The sequence below is a fragment of the Schistocerca cancellata genome, chromosome 4 (assembly GCF_023864275.1).
Source record: "Schistocerca cancellata isolate TAMUIC-IGC-003103 chromosome 4, iqSchCanc2.1, whole genome shotgun sequence".
NCBI lineage: Eukaryota > Metazoa > Arthropoda > Insecta > Orthoptera > Acrididae > Schistocerca > Schistocerca cancellata.
The window spans coordinates 242,294,941-242,309,995 of NC_064629.1; the positions used below are offsets into that span (position 1 = coordinate 242,294,941).

At 37.3% G+C, this 15,055-nt stretch overlaps 1 protein-coding gene across 1 annotated transcript in view; it reads right to left on the reverse strand.

Moving 5' to 3' along the window:
* Positions 1-6,906: 6,906 nt before the first annotated feature.
* Positions 6,907-15,055, reverse strand: part of LOC126183853 (protein FRG1 homolog) — a 40,196-nt gene continuing 32,047 nt past the window's right edge. The window contains exon 6 of the mRNA XM_049926141.1: positions 6,907-7,439. Within this exon, the coding sequence (XP_049782098.1) occupies positions 7,292-7,439 (148 nt within the window). The 3' untranslated portion in view covers positions 6,907-7,291. The remainder of the gene's footprint in view (positions 7,440-15,055) is intronic.

Consider the following 15,055-nt stretch of genomic DNA (forward strand, 5'->3'; position numbering starts at 1 on the left):
ATGTAAATATATCTCCAGAGAGACAAATTGCCATTGAGGTTGCTACAAATGCAACAACAGATAGACCTGTATCAATAATATCACTCAGCTACCTAACTAAATTAATTTCAGTTATTGTTTGGAAACTTCATTTATTGGATTTTACCTTGAAATGCATCAAACACTAATCTTCATCAATAATCATAAACTCAAAACAAATGAATTTTGTACATATGTTATTATGGATTTCTTTGTTCATTTTGTGTGATCTGTTCATTCCCAAAAACTATAAAAGTATTTATGATACATTTCTTTTTATTTTTTACCTTTAGCACAGCTTCTCTGTGAGTGAAAATTGAAGTTTACATGACAGCACCTGAAGAAGAATGTTATTGTGAATAATTTGGTTGTCTATATCAATAGCTAGGGAAATGAAAAATAATACTCTGAGTAGATACTTAGCTGTACTCAATGCAGTCGCTCTTGCAAGACTTCACCCAGTACTGGTCAGTCGCAATTGCACAGCGTGGCAAAACAGAAGTCAGTTGTTCTACAATATACATAAAATTTTATCTTATTCTATTCAATATGATACAGAAGTACAAACTGCTGTGGAAACAGTGGCTACAGACTTAAAATTTGCATACTAATTGTAATGTTGTCAAACCATTGCCCTGAAAGCCATTTGAAGATATAGATATATTTTTCCCACGTGGAATGCTTCCCTCTATTTTATTTCAAGTTTATTAAGGAAAATGTAATTTTTGGCAGTCAAACTAAAAAACTTGATTAGCTGCCCTTCACATTAACCTAGATCTTAAAAATTTTGACATCATATTCGACCGCTAAATTAAGGAAGCTGTTCCAGTTTTTAACTATAATATTCTGAGGTACAACACATTTCGAATTGGCCAGTTTGAAGTCTGAAAAATACAACCAGCTCCATTAAAAAATTATTGTATCTGCATTGCCTAACAGAAAAAGTGAAGTACCCAGGAGACATGGTCGGTTGTCAATGTAACTAAGGACACACACACACACACACACACACACACACACACACACACCAATGTAACTTACTACAGTTGCAAGTGTCTGCGACAGGTAGAATGGCTACCATAGTGCATTAATATTGTCCATGTTTAATGTTGTCACCAAGTCTAGTGAAGTATGTGAAGAGTATGAACAGTACCAGATGTTGAGAGAGCACTGTGAAGAATAGAGAGATGCCGCATACTCGTGAGAAAGTGTTGTCGGCACCTGACAGTTTGAAAGAGGTCCCAATATGCGTCTCCATTTGGTCAGCTGGTTGAATCATGCAATATCCAGATTTCTGGGGCATTCAGAGTGGCACTGGGCCAATTTTAGACTGCATGGTAATGTCAAGGTCCTAGGCAACCATGTCTGACCACTACAAGGGAAGATAGCCCTACTGTGCACCATGTACATCATAAACACTTCACATCTATGCCTGACATCTGCAAACAAGTAATGGATGCCCTGCAAAAGTCTATGTTATCCAGCACCATTGGTTGGAGACATGCACCAGCCAGACTAACCAATTAATGTCCCATACATAGGCCACTGTTGACTCTACAACACAAACAGCAGTGTTTGGAGTGGCACTGGGAATCATGAAATGGCCACTGTTGGCTCTACAACACAAACAGCAGCGTTTGGAGTGGCACTGGGAATCATGAAATACTGATGAATGGTGTCACATTGTGTTTAGCTATGAATCACAGTTCTGAACTATATTGGATGACCTTTGTCAATGAGTATGGCAATGAACTGGAAAGAGGTGCCATTCCTCCACTGTTTTTCAGAGGCACAGCAGTGTTATTCCTGGCATCATAGTATGGGGAACCATTGGGTGGGCCTTCATGTCATGGCTGGTAGTGACTGAGGGAACTCTGATGACACAATGGTACCTCACTGCCAAGCTGCATTTACATGTGTTATCTCTGATATGATACTATTGTAGTACCATATTCCAATAAGACAATACTTGCCCACACATGGCACATGTGTCTGTGTGATCTTGAGATGGCAACATCCTCACGTGATCCCGACAGAACATGCTTGGGATGAGCTCAGATGTGAACTATGTCTCAATGCCAGCATCCAGGAGTAGTTACATCAGTTGTGTACCAGTTCGCCTCGGGATCAGTGCATCCATGCAGGCCAGGGGGGGATGTGATGTTGTGCTGGTAAGTGGGCTCATACTGCCATGTTGTTTGTAAATTTGACTCAATTTTTTAATTGCTGAAATAACATCACATGCCCTCTCAATTCATGAAGTTTATTTTGTTTACTCGTCTCCTTCTGGGTGCTTCTTTTTTTTGTCAGTTATGGTATATTTCCTTTATTGGTATTGGTCCTGTGTGTGCCATCTGCAAGGATACAGCATGACGGTTGAATGCTACTATCTGCTTTTTGAGCAGAACAACATTGAACTAACAGGCCAATAGTTAAAGAAATTATTGGGGACAAACTGTGGAGCTGATGTAGACTTTCAAATCTGAAATGTGATAAGATTCTTTGGAAAAAAAAAGAAAAAGTGAAGGCTCACTTTCAAGGTGGAAACATTATGTGAAAATACATAACACTTATAGCAGAAGAGACTTTAAATCATTTACTTAATATATGGTAAGTTCTTTAACTCTGAAGGATACCTCACTGCCATAATTTATTACAATTGGAAAGTATTTAGCACAGTACTTTCAAGCAGGTGGAGCTGAAATATCAACAGGCACGCTGTCGATTACAGGTATTACTTTCACATTTTCAGGTTACCTATTTAAGTGATCCCCAGGCCGTTGTGTGATTGGTTGATTAAGGGAGGGGACCAAACAGTGAGGTCATCAGTCCCATCAGATTAAGGAAGGATGGGGAAGGAAGTTGGTCTTGGCCTTTCAAAGGAACCATCCCAGCATTTGCCTGGAGCGATTTAGAGAAATCCCCAAAACCTAAATCAAGATGACCGAACACAGATTTGAACCGTCATCCTCCTGAATGCAGTGTTGTGAGGGAGGATGTTAGAACTGTCTTGTTAGATCTCCAGCAAATGAACAGTGAATGTCCAGTTAGCAGCACTAAACAGAAATCAATGTTACGTAAAACTGTCCCACAGTCACCAACTCACATGGACTGTTGCTATGGAAATGAAGTGATCTTAACATGTTTAATTACTTTTAAAACTAGTAAGTAAATTGTATATCTCTGAAATTACGACTGACAATAGAGAAGTTCGAGCCTAAGGTGATCATTACCAACTCCACAAACGATTACGTCGTACTTCGGTAAAATGACATAATGTACGAAAGATGTTAGAAAAACTGAATGTGTTAATTGTTTATCTTCCTGCATTTAAGGCACCGTGCTTTCCAGAGTATTCCTCCCACCTCATAAATCATCATCCGTAAAGTTTATTCAGTTATTCAAATTTTTTGGGAAGGTTCAAGTAACTACCTTCAGATGTTCTTGATTCTATTATTTGAAAATGGTGGCCTTTAAACACAATTTTTGAATTGTAGTATATAAAGAAGATTGCTGGGATTATGTCAACAGAATACAGTGAGCAACACACATCTAAACAATGTGTTATCACGTATATGCACATCAGGTGAGATGCTCGAACTGGTATATTGTCACGACACCACATCAAAGAATGGTTTTCCTGGATTTCAGGCCTCTTTCTATACCTAACATTTTGCAGATGGGCTACACTTACATTCAGTTGTTTCTTTACTGTGTGGACATTGTGTACGAATCTATGATGCATAAAATCTTTAGAATTAAAGAAAACGGTGATCAGCACTTAGGTCTACGATCAACTAACATGTGATAAAGCTTTTTCCCAAACCACTCGGACTGCTTCTTCATTGCCACTACACAGTCACAGACCCATGTATCATTTACCTTCACAACATGCTACAAGAAATTTTCAGTGCCCATTTCATTTTCAAGCATTTACACATAGATGATGTGATGCTCTTTCTGTTCATCAATTAGAAGTCTAACTTGTTGGCAACTTCAAAACTTCCTGATGCCTACTGCAAATCCCAGTAACAACACCTGCATAGTCAGCACACTCCTTGAAGCAATACTTATGATCCATACCAGTCACTGACAGCAGTTTGTATTGCACAGGAGGTTCCCCAAGAAACATACCATATGTTCCCTTCAATCAGCCTCTGCCTCAGTATAGCTGCCTTCCTGGTCACTGGTCCCTTCTATATTCCTGCATAGTGTACACATGTACAAACATTTGATAGGTGAAACTGCCACCTAGACACCCTCAGATAACCATAATAGGCAAAAAATTAGTCACCCTGACAAGACGTCACACGAATACTGTGGGGCCTCACCCTTAGCCTCACTAATAGCCCCAATTTAGCCAGATCCAGCAGAATCCACTCACTGATTATTAGATCTTATGAAGCTACCAAATGGCATTTCACGTGCTGCTCTAAACAGTCCTAATCATTTTCTATGGGATTAAGATCAGGTGATTTAGTGGGCCAGTCAAGGTATGATAAGACTGCCCGAGTGTTTCTCAAATCAGAAATATATGCTTGCAGCCCTTTGCGCATGATTGTTGTGATCTGGGAAGAAGGGAACATCCAAAGCATATTCATCTTCAAGATGCAGAAAGAAGGGAAACACTTGGTCAGCGAGAGTGTTGAAGTAAACATCCTAGTTTGTGTTCACAGTAATCTAAATGACTTAGGCCAAAGTCGTGGTACAAAAAAAGTCCCCAAAACATTACCTCTGGCCTGACTACATCCACCACATTGCAGATTAAGTACCTCACTAGGTGACTAATCACACCACACTACATGCTTCCAGTTCACTAAGCACTTTGATAGTTGTGGGAGCAGCACACTGAGATGTTATATTTGTCTACTTTTTAATTACATTTATGCAAAAGCTTTTCCACACATTGTAGGCCATAGAGTGTTTTTTCTTAGGCTTAAGACAAATTATCTGGTTCATTAATTTCAACTCTTGGGTTTTTTTGTGCCATGAAATGCTGGACCTCTTCAACAATGACTCCTCCCTGTGCAGTTAATGTATGCTTGGAGAATCAGTGTGGCATGCGAGGCTGAGACAATTCCCTGCTGTCTGCTGGTCAGTATGGGGTGCACAACATTTCTGACAAAGCATATTTTTGGGATTAGAAGGAATAGCTACACCTGAAGTTAAATGGAAATAAAGTATTCTGGCAGAAATGTTGAGTTTAATATCAATATGTCTAATATAACATTGATACTCTTCATTGCATTTAGTACATCAAGGATTCCTCCATCTGCCCATAACTTCTGTAAATCCAGGTATGAAATATACACGGTCTATGTGAGTCACAACTCTAGAATATTCTGACCAATCTTTAATGACAGTGAAGATTTTCCGACAAAGGATGTGATCTGTTAGTATTTAAACAATCTGTTCAGGGAGTCTGTGATAGGTTGGTCATTATTGATGCTTCACAGTACACCAAAACAATTAAGAATTTTTATTATTAGGACTCAAGTGGTATTAATATAGATAGAACTGGTATATGCCCCAGAGATTGTCTGCTATCATCTATTTTGCATCAATGGGCAACATCACTTTAAGAACATATCATTCATTACAAAAGTTTGTACCGGCCTCTTGATCTGGGCAGCAGTGTCAAAATTTCACGCTTTTCAGCATACAGTGTTCCACAATCAAGCTGTGGGGCATGTGCTGGCAGACACATATCACTCAACGTTGCTTCTGAATGGTTACCAGCCATCTTTCTTCATACTACCACTTTTATGTTGGCCAGCTATAGACCATTTTATTTCATCAATTGTTTGTTTCTTTGAACTTTAATTTGCACACAGTACTCTTTTAATCTTTTTTGTGTGCCTTCTTCCTTCCTTTCTTTCTTTCTTCGGTTCACATCTTGCCCGTTTTAAACTTTAGCTTTTCTTGGAAATGTTTGCGTGTTCCAAGTTTCTTCTCAATTAGATCAGAGTCCTGGATGTCTTCATTTACGATATCAACCTCATAAAGATCCCGTGCAATCTCAATTTCCCCCCCCCCCCCCCCGCGCACCCACACACACACACACACACACACACACACACACACACACACACACACACACACACACATACACACACACACCCCTACCTTTTCAACCTGGAAACATCTATTCGCTCATCAGTTGGAACATCCTTGTGTGATAAAAATGCTGACATTCTTCTTTATTTCGAAAATATTTAATGCACAACCATTACTACACTAAAAGTGAATATGATGATTTATATAAAATTCAGCATTTTGTTTTTAATTCGCTTAATATCATTATATTGTGCCCACTGAGGTTATTACGCTATTGAAAGTAACAAAATATAGAACAAATCTTTTTACATGATGTATGTGGCAAGGGTGGGGGGGCAGGTGGTGGGGGGGGGGGGGGGTGAAAACAGGAGTACCAATGGGGGAAGCAGATTTGTATCTAAACATTTATCACCGTCTCATCCTCAGCAGATAGCCATAGCTGGATGCGGATATGGAGGGGCATGTGGTCAGCACACCATTCTACTGGCTGTTGTCAGCTTTTGTGGCCAGAGCTGCTACTTCTAAATCAAACAGCTCCTCAATTGGCCTTACAAGGGCTGAGAGCACCTCACTTGCCAACAGCAACAACTGGCTGTAGGCAATTATAGCTAAAGAATATCATTATTAACCTACGAAACAGTAAACAACTTTGAAGTTGCTCAGCTAGCTGTAATTATTAGGAATCATGAGTGTACTAGGACAAACAGCATCACCAGAGCATAAAATTTCTTTATGCTACAGATGATTTGTTGAAATTTTATTTATTCACAATGAAAGGCATAAAAGAAAAGTGTAAGTGATCCAAAATAAATTTATATGAGATACATCTGCATGGAAATTTATCAGTTATTATTTGGAATTCTTACATATGGTCAGTAGCTTCAGAAGACAATAAATGAATGTGGCTGTGTTTTATTTTACTTTTACTATTTTTGTAGAGATCTTTTACAAAATTCATCACATAATGAAAAATGTACAAGTGAAATATTATATAATGTGACTGTGAAAATAATCTACTGACATTTACACATACAATTTCCACTAAATATAGAGAACTATTAACACATACAAGAAATAAAACTAATGAACAATGGATATTTTCAGGAATCAGCTGGAAAACCAGTCGTAGATCGTCAGTACGGCACACACAGATTGGATCACTCAACAGTTTTATCAATGAAACAGATTTATTAGCAATCTGCATACTACATCCCAATCATTTACAATATCGATCCGACTTCATCTTTGCTCGGCGGTCAAGCAGCACTCCATGAAGGGTTCCTTCTTTTCTGGCTTTTTTTACTTCCTTATAATCACCTGGATTTAGGCGCAGTTTTTTATCTTGAAACTTCTGGAATTTTTTCCTGTGTACCAAACGAGAGAGAAATTCAAGCATAAGCATAACTGAACTTCTATAAATGTATATCGTTCATTAGCACATATGTTGCTACTGAGAGTTATCTTTCAATGACAAACCTAAATGTATGACAGCTAAAATGTACTTTGCTGTTTTTAATATGATTATTTACTATAATGTAAAAGTAGAATGAATTTTTAAATTTCATTCCTGCATGCCCTGGTCACCTATCCCAACCTTCCTGTTCTCACTACATTTCACTACCTGCTCTGCAAAAGCCTCTTATTCCTCCTCCATTATTTTCATACTCTTCCCCAGATCAGCTTCTGTACCCCCCCCCCCTCTCTCTCTCTCTCTCTCTCTCTCTCTCTCTCACCCCCCCTCTCACTCTCACTCTCTCTCTCTCTCTCTCTCTCAAGCCTCAATGTCAGTCCCTCGTCTGTACTATTTTCCCTAGTGTTCCAGTGTTTTTCATGGTGGCCTTCTCCCCTGCCCCCAGCCTAAATGAGTGTCACATCTCATGAAGCAAATATATAGAAATACAGCAAAATAACTGTAAAGATTCGCTGAGTTTTCCCAACAAGGTTAACTGACACATGCTGAGTACTTGAAAGCAAAATGAAAGTGTTTTCATACAACTGCACAGGAAAAAAGAATCAAACTACACATGCACAAATCACCACTCTTTCACATGCTCACCTAGTAGTAAGCAACCTCACAAAACTAAAATTTAACATTATTGTATTGTTTAGTTCGCAATTGCAGAGTTAATTTAAAGGGTAAACTTACAGACCAGAAAATTGTTGGTAACTGCCAATTTACATACATGATATAAGCCACCCACACTGGAAACAAACTACAAATTTCTTGCATAACAATTTAGTAAATCAGACATTACAATGACTTTTAAAATTCTTGTGAACTTAAGACTCCTGCTAATCTAAAATAAAGGATCAATTACTCAGTATCTAGTAGCCTTATTGTCATATTATTTACTGCATCTACTTCAAATGTGGTGTATCAAACAATGTGCACCACAAGCATGGAACAGGTGTAGGTACCCTCAGTGGAGGGTAGATCAAAAGATATTAGTAATTGTATTTCAATAAAACTCATTATTAATGAACCCATTTATAAGGAATTCCCACATTTAACAAATATTTCAACTGATCTCACTGTAACTGTCATAAGACTGATAATGAAACTCACTTTTACTTAACAATATTTTCAGAAAAAGTTCTCTTTTAATGAATAATTATGAAACACTATGCAAATTAAAACCCATTTGTGATTAAGTTCACAACAAATCCAGGACTTCACTTTCCTTTTGCAACAGGTTGTGTTCTACTGCTAATATAGTAAATGGCATTAATTCACAATGGATTTCTTCAGTTGGTAGGTAGGTTTTTCTTTTTGTGGAGGAGGGTGGGGGGGGGGGGGGGCAAAAATGTTGAACTAAGTTGTAGCAAATTCACCGATAAATTGTTGATCTTTAGTTCAGACATAACAGCTGCATTATCATCATCATCAGGATATAAAGGCTAGCTGACTCATGAGCTTGACTTTGAGCTCAAAATATGTTCTAACCTTAATGGACCAAAGGTGTCAAGATAACCTTCAAAAAATGCTAACTACTTCTTCGTATGCGAAAACTTCTAAATATAGGATGGCAGGTCAATGACAAAAATATAAAAATGTATGGAATCAGCAATATCTGACTGAACTTGCATGTCACTGTTTGATGTAAGACACCTGAACTAATGTCACAAATGCCTTGGAACAGCTGTTTGAGTTTGTAATTGTACAAACAATGGTTTAATTTCTAACATCAAAAGATTTTCTGCTGGCAGTGAAAATTTTTACTTAATTTTTCTTCTGGGTTACACCTTTCACCAGCACCTATTTCAGCTTGTTCCTTTATATGAACATCACACAGCTTAATTACATCCATCTGAGGTGTAAAAAAACAAAAGGAAAAAAATCCCAAAAGGTTTCTTGAGCTACATCATCTGTGATGACTTTCTACTTTCCCCAAATGACATGGAACCAACGATAATGTTTAAAAAAAAAGAGTAAACGTAGGCATTCAGAGTATTATGAAACCTGTTGCATAGCCGTAAAATGTTCATTTTTATTGCCATCATTCTCCCAAGGAACGACATTCACCTATCCACAACAGTAATTTCATATATTGATTTCACAGAATTAATTATGTCCAAGCCCTGGGGTGGAGGAGATTTGTTCAGTTATCATGAGAAAGACAAAATTTGTGTTCCTAAGAAATGAGGCTGCCTTGAGACATGAAAGGCATCTTTCAGTAATAAAAACAATATGTCTTCCTATGCATCAATCTTGACATTTAAACTGCTAAATAATCTCATCAAAAATTTCTTCAGTCATTGATGCCTTTGGCAGTATTTCTAGGTTTTAAAATCTCCAATTATTAATGGTATCAACTTTTCATTACAGTCATATCAACACAAAGCAGCACTGTCCATTTTCCTTACCCTGTATTTGGTTCTTTCACATACTTTGGTTTCATGTGCACTTTCATCTAGCTAATACCAGGTTATGATTGGTATGGTACTTCCCCGATTTCATGGTGAACCAACCATACCCTTATATAGGCTATTATTATGAAGAAGTTGCCACTCCCAAACACATTTTAACAGGGGGTATAGGCCAACAAGGAAAAAGAATGTTCCCGGATTATTCCCAGAACTCACTGTTAAAAATATAGTTTTTCACAGGTGAAAATACAATTTCTCTGCATTAAGTGACACCATACTTACCTTCAGAACTGTAAAACTTATCAATCCCCTGAATCATAAATGTTTTATGCACAGGCACTATACAAAATATAACCCAGCAACAAAATAAAGCATTTTGGAAAGATCTTTGATGCACCGCAACATGTAAGCTGCGTTTAACAGAAGGCAGGTATGTAAAATTCTCTAAAGCTTTTCAGTGCAGTTTTCGGGGAGCCAACTTTTTTGGAGTACCATCACTGCATTATCTCATGTTTGCTTCTTTATTATGGCATTAATGCCTTAAGAGCCAGAAGATGAAAATGTGCACTTTAAACTCAGCGAACAGTTAACACTAGTAATAGTGTGGAATGAAACACTTTGTTTCAAATAAACTGAGCGTCTCTGCAGAAAAGATTAATAAACTCCAAATTTCTTTAGCAAACTGACAAAAATAACTTCATTGTTCTACTAAGTGATTAATGCTTGCTTGCCAGTAACATGGAAATAAAATAAAATCGGAAAACTGAAAGTAATTAGACATTTTAATCTTCCATGATTATGTGAATGTATTTTAGTTCATTTGATAGCTTACAGCCACAGAAATCTGTTTTGTTTTCATTTGACGTGAGAGCTGTAAACAAAAGAGAACAGCAAAATCACAAAATGTAAACACAGGTCACGTGTAGATTACTCCCCACTACAGCTCTGCACATGCGCGAATCTGGGAGCTTGGACATGCCAGAAAAACTTTTCCAGGTAGCATTTAGCTGCTTGCAGCTATTGCTTATACATCTAACAGCTACACTTCAAGTAGCCAGAGGCAGGACAAGGTGCTGGTCATACATGGTTTCAGCTGTGTGCATGCACTTGAGTCCACCAGCAACTGCTACAATGAACCTAATTTAAAAAGATGTGATCCCACGCTCATTGAAAGCAATTTGTTGTTACGAAGTACTGAACAGCCTTAGTCCTAAAGCCTTTGACACATTTCGCTGCTGGCATATGCTTATGTGCGCACTGTGTTTTGTTGTTGTAAATGACACATTTTCTTTACAACTTAAGTCTTAAATCGGTATTTCTCTCTAGTTCATGTTTTATTGTTGCACTATTATTCTGCAGTAGAGGGCTAAAGTAAAAGTCTTTGTTATGATATCAGTTGTTACCAATCAAAATTACAAAAATTTAACTGAAAACAATGAAAAATTCCCAAATTTTTCCCGGTTTTCTGCTGGATGAAAAAATTCCCAGTTTTTTCCCTGGAGTTCCTGGGGTATATGCATCCTGTTTAAAGCTACTGACAGCTCAACCCCCCCCCCCCCCACCCAGGGGATGAATCTGTATACCTGTTCCAGACACATATAGTGCAATTGCATGTTCAAACATGACAGCATTTTTCAAAGTGTTTGCACACTGTATATCAGAGGCAAGAAGTGGGAACCAGCCTTGCATTTTCCTTGGTGGATGTGGAAAACTGCATCCAGGTCGGCCAGTGCAACAGCCCCCGTTTTTAATCTACGAAGCAGATTTGGTATGGGGCCTGTGCAACTCACAGAAATGTGTGCTTTACGTGGGCAGAGTATGTTACTCAGGAGAGAAAATTGAAAAAAAGATGCCAGTATCACCAAAGTTGAAAATGTTTGCCTTATATCCTCGAATCAGATGGATCAAAATATTGTTCTTCAGTATTCTTCAGCCTCAGTTCCCTCACCTGAATTTATCACTTCTTTTTTAACGGGCCAAACCAGGTGTTTGATGTCTACGTCGAATCACAATTTTCAGTGCCACTTCTCATGCTTTCTCTCGCAATACATTTTTGCATAAAACAATGTCCTCACTTCTCATTCTATGAGGCCATATTACAAAGAAGGTTCTAAATCTTTGAATGATGACATACAAATTTTTGTTTCATTTTCAATACAGAATGAACTTTAGCTTCAACATTTGGAAAAGCCTAATTATTTTACAATGTAGCATACAAAGAGGATCCTTTGATGGCGAGTTTAACATTATGATTGTCTTTGACACCGTGGATAATTTTGAGTTTCAGTTGAACAGGAAGTTTTCTGCATTTCTGTTCATAACTACACAAAACTGTCATGGATGCAAATTCTGTATTAAAAAAAAAAAAACTAAGAAGTGATGTAGGTTCCTACTTAATATCAAAATACTTGCTCATAATATGATAATGGAAAGTCCTGGGTGGAAAATAAACAATGAAAGATGTAAAGCTAACAAATGCATGCATGCTCTTTTTTTGCTGTGTGTGTGTGTGTGTGTGTGTGTGTGTGTGTTTTTCTGTACTAGTTAGCTACAATGGAGTACACATTGTTCTAAACATTATTAACATTTTCAGTCTTGTTTAATCAACCACTCAACTCCACCTTCCATTGAAGATTTGCTGCTGTAACACATTTTTGGTCAACTATTTGAGTGGAGCAAAAACGAGACTCCCTACACACTACATGATGAATTTTTGTCAGACTTTTCACAATTAAATGAAGAGTTGGAAATGGACTAATGGAGTACGAAATTGTCTAGCATGAGGTCTTGACTAGAAGAAGAAACAATGGTTAATTGTTTGAAAGTAGTCATGATAATTGAGAAAAACTTAGTGATTTAAGGGAAAGTTTAACTATTAGACAAACAACTGCTGCCTGCTAGCTATGTAAAGGAAGGATCAAAAAGTTCATCTTTTCAAGGCCCACCAGCTTGGTACATAAAAATTTACATTGTTGTGATACTGAACTGTCAATAAAAATAATTGTGAAACAAAAAAATTGGAAAACAAGCCTGTCAAAAGTTTTGTGAAATGATTTGTCCAAAAGTAGAATATAAAAAAGATTAAAGAAACATTTGATGCGCCTTTGAATGATGCTCAGGATCATGTACAGCATATGAGGTGCCGATTGAGAATTCGAAGCTCAACATTGGACTCAGTATCTTAGAATTACGAATGGTACCAGAGGACATTTATCTAGTGAATTATGTAGACAATGTAATCTTATTTTTTGTACATGATCTCTCAAGCAGCATTCAAATACACAACAAATGTTTCTCCAGTCTATTTTATTTTATATTTCTAGTCAAATCATTAAACAAAACATTTGACCAGTTTTTTATTTTACATTTTTATTTAGTTTATTTACTTTCTTTATCTGGCATCTGGTGCATTCCAGGAAAGAATTTACACTTCCAAGTGCATCTTTTTGTTACATTTTGATGAGTTAAATATGACCCTCAAGTGTGTAAATTGCTGCATTATACAGAAAACCTTATTGCAATGCAAACAAACAGTAGGTTATCATTGGAAATGTGAAATAAATTTTCCTTCACAATATTTGCAGAAGCAGAAGTGTCAATAATGACAAATTTTCACTTGTTTGTGTAACAGTGAAAGTTCCAGAATGATTTACCAGTTCACACACATCAAGCCACTCATTTAATTCATCACAATGCAATAAAAGACGAGTGAAAATGGGAGTTATCATCAAAAATGCAACTCATGAAAAATAAATTAAATAAGAACCATTGTTCGCAACAGAAAATTTTATGATATCAAAAAACACCTTTTTTTAAGTCCCAAGTTCCATCAATCATGTATAAAATGTCAATAAAATAATAATAATTTGATGTATTCACACAATATAAAACAAAGGCAATATCTCAGATGTCAGATCACATGACCTATGGCAATAAAGCAGTATACAAATCTGGGCATAAACTGAGACAAGACTCCCTGTATTCTGATCGTCTGGCTATCTTGACTTGGAACTATACAGTGGAATCTCATTAGTACATCCCTCATTACCACATTTTCCCACATATTACGTCAATTTTTGGAAGTCCCAGCCGAAAGGGCATTAAATGTATGTTAAACTGACTCATTTGTTTGTTCTCCCTCTCTGCTTTGTGCATTCAAATTTGGCAGTATTGGTACTGTTTGGCCATTGCAACTTTTGCTGCCAAGAGTCATGAGAGTGGTGGAAGTAGGAAATTTGCAGCTGTGTGGTGCAGAAATGAGCAGGGAGACAATGCTATTCAGTGCCGGCAACTCTGCACGCCATACTGATCGACTGCTACAGTAGAAATAACCACATAGGTTGGCAGTAGCTCTGACGACTTCCGAAATTTGTAGCTGTGTGGTGCAGAAATGTGCAGGGAGACAATGCTATTCAGTGCCGGCAACTTTGCACGCCATACTGATCGACTGCTACAGTAGAAATAACCACATAGGTTGACAGTAGCTCTGACAACTTCCGACTTAGGTGGGGGCCAAACAAGAGACAGTTAACAAATGAAGGAAAGTGGAATATTAATCAGGAAATGGACAAAAACTCTTACATGAAGCATGTTTATACTGCATAAAAACTGAACACTCCTCATCAACATTAATTACACCACTAAGTAAACAAAGAATAATTGAAACAGTATGTTTGGAAACAGGAAACTGCAAACAAAAATGAAAGCAATATATTTGACACAAGAGTTGGGCCTCAAAGATTTCAAAGTATCCAACTGTTGGAACGAAAGTTTTAAGAACACACATAACTTAGGTATACATTTGTTCAAAGTGAGGCTGAAGTGTGAACATTGACACTGTTCAGTCATGGAAAAACATTCTTCCATCAATCATAGGAAAGTACAGTCTCTATGATGTTTTTAATTCAAATGAAACAGGTTTATTTTTTCACATTCTGCATGACAAAACTCCTAAGTTCAGAGGAGAAACGTACCACAGTGGAAAATTTAATAAGAGAGGCTAACCGATTTATTATGTTCTAATGAAAGTGGAAAAAAATAGATCATGCCACGACTAATTGGAAAGGTGAAGTGTCCAAGATGCTTAAAAAATGTGCAGATATTTCCATGTCAA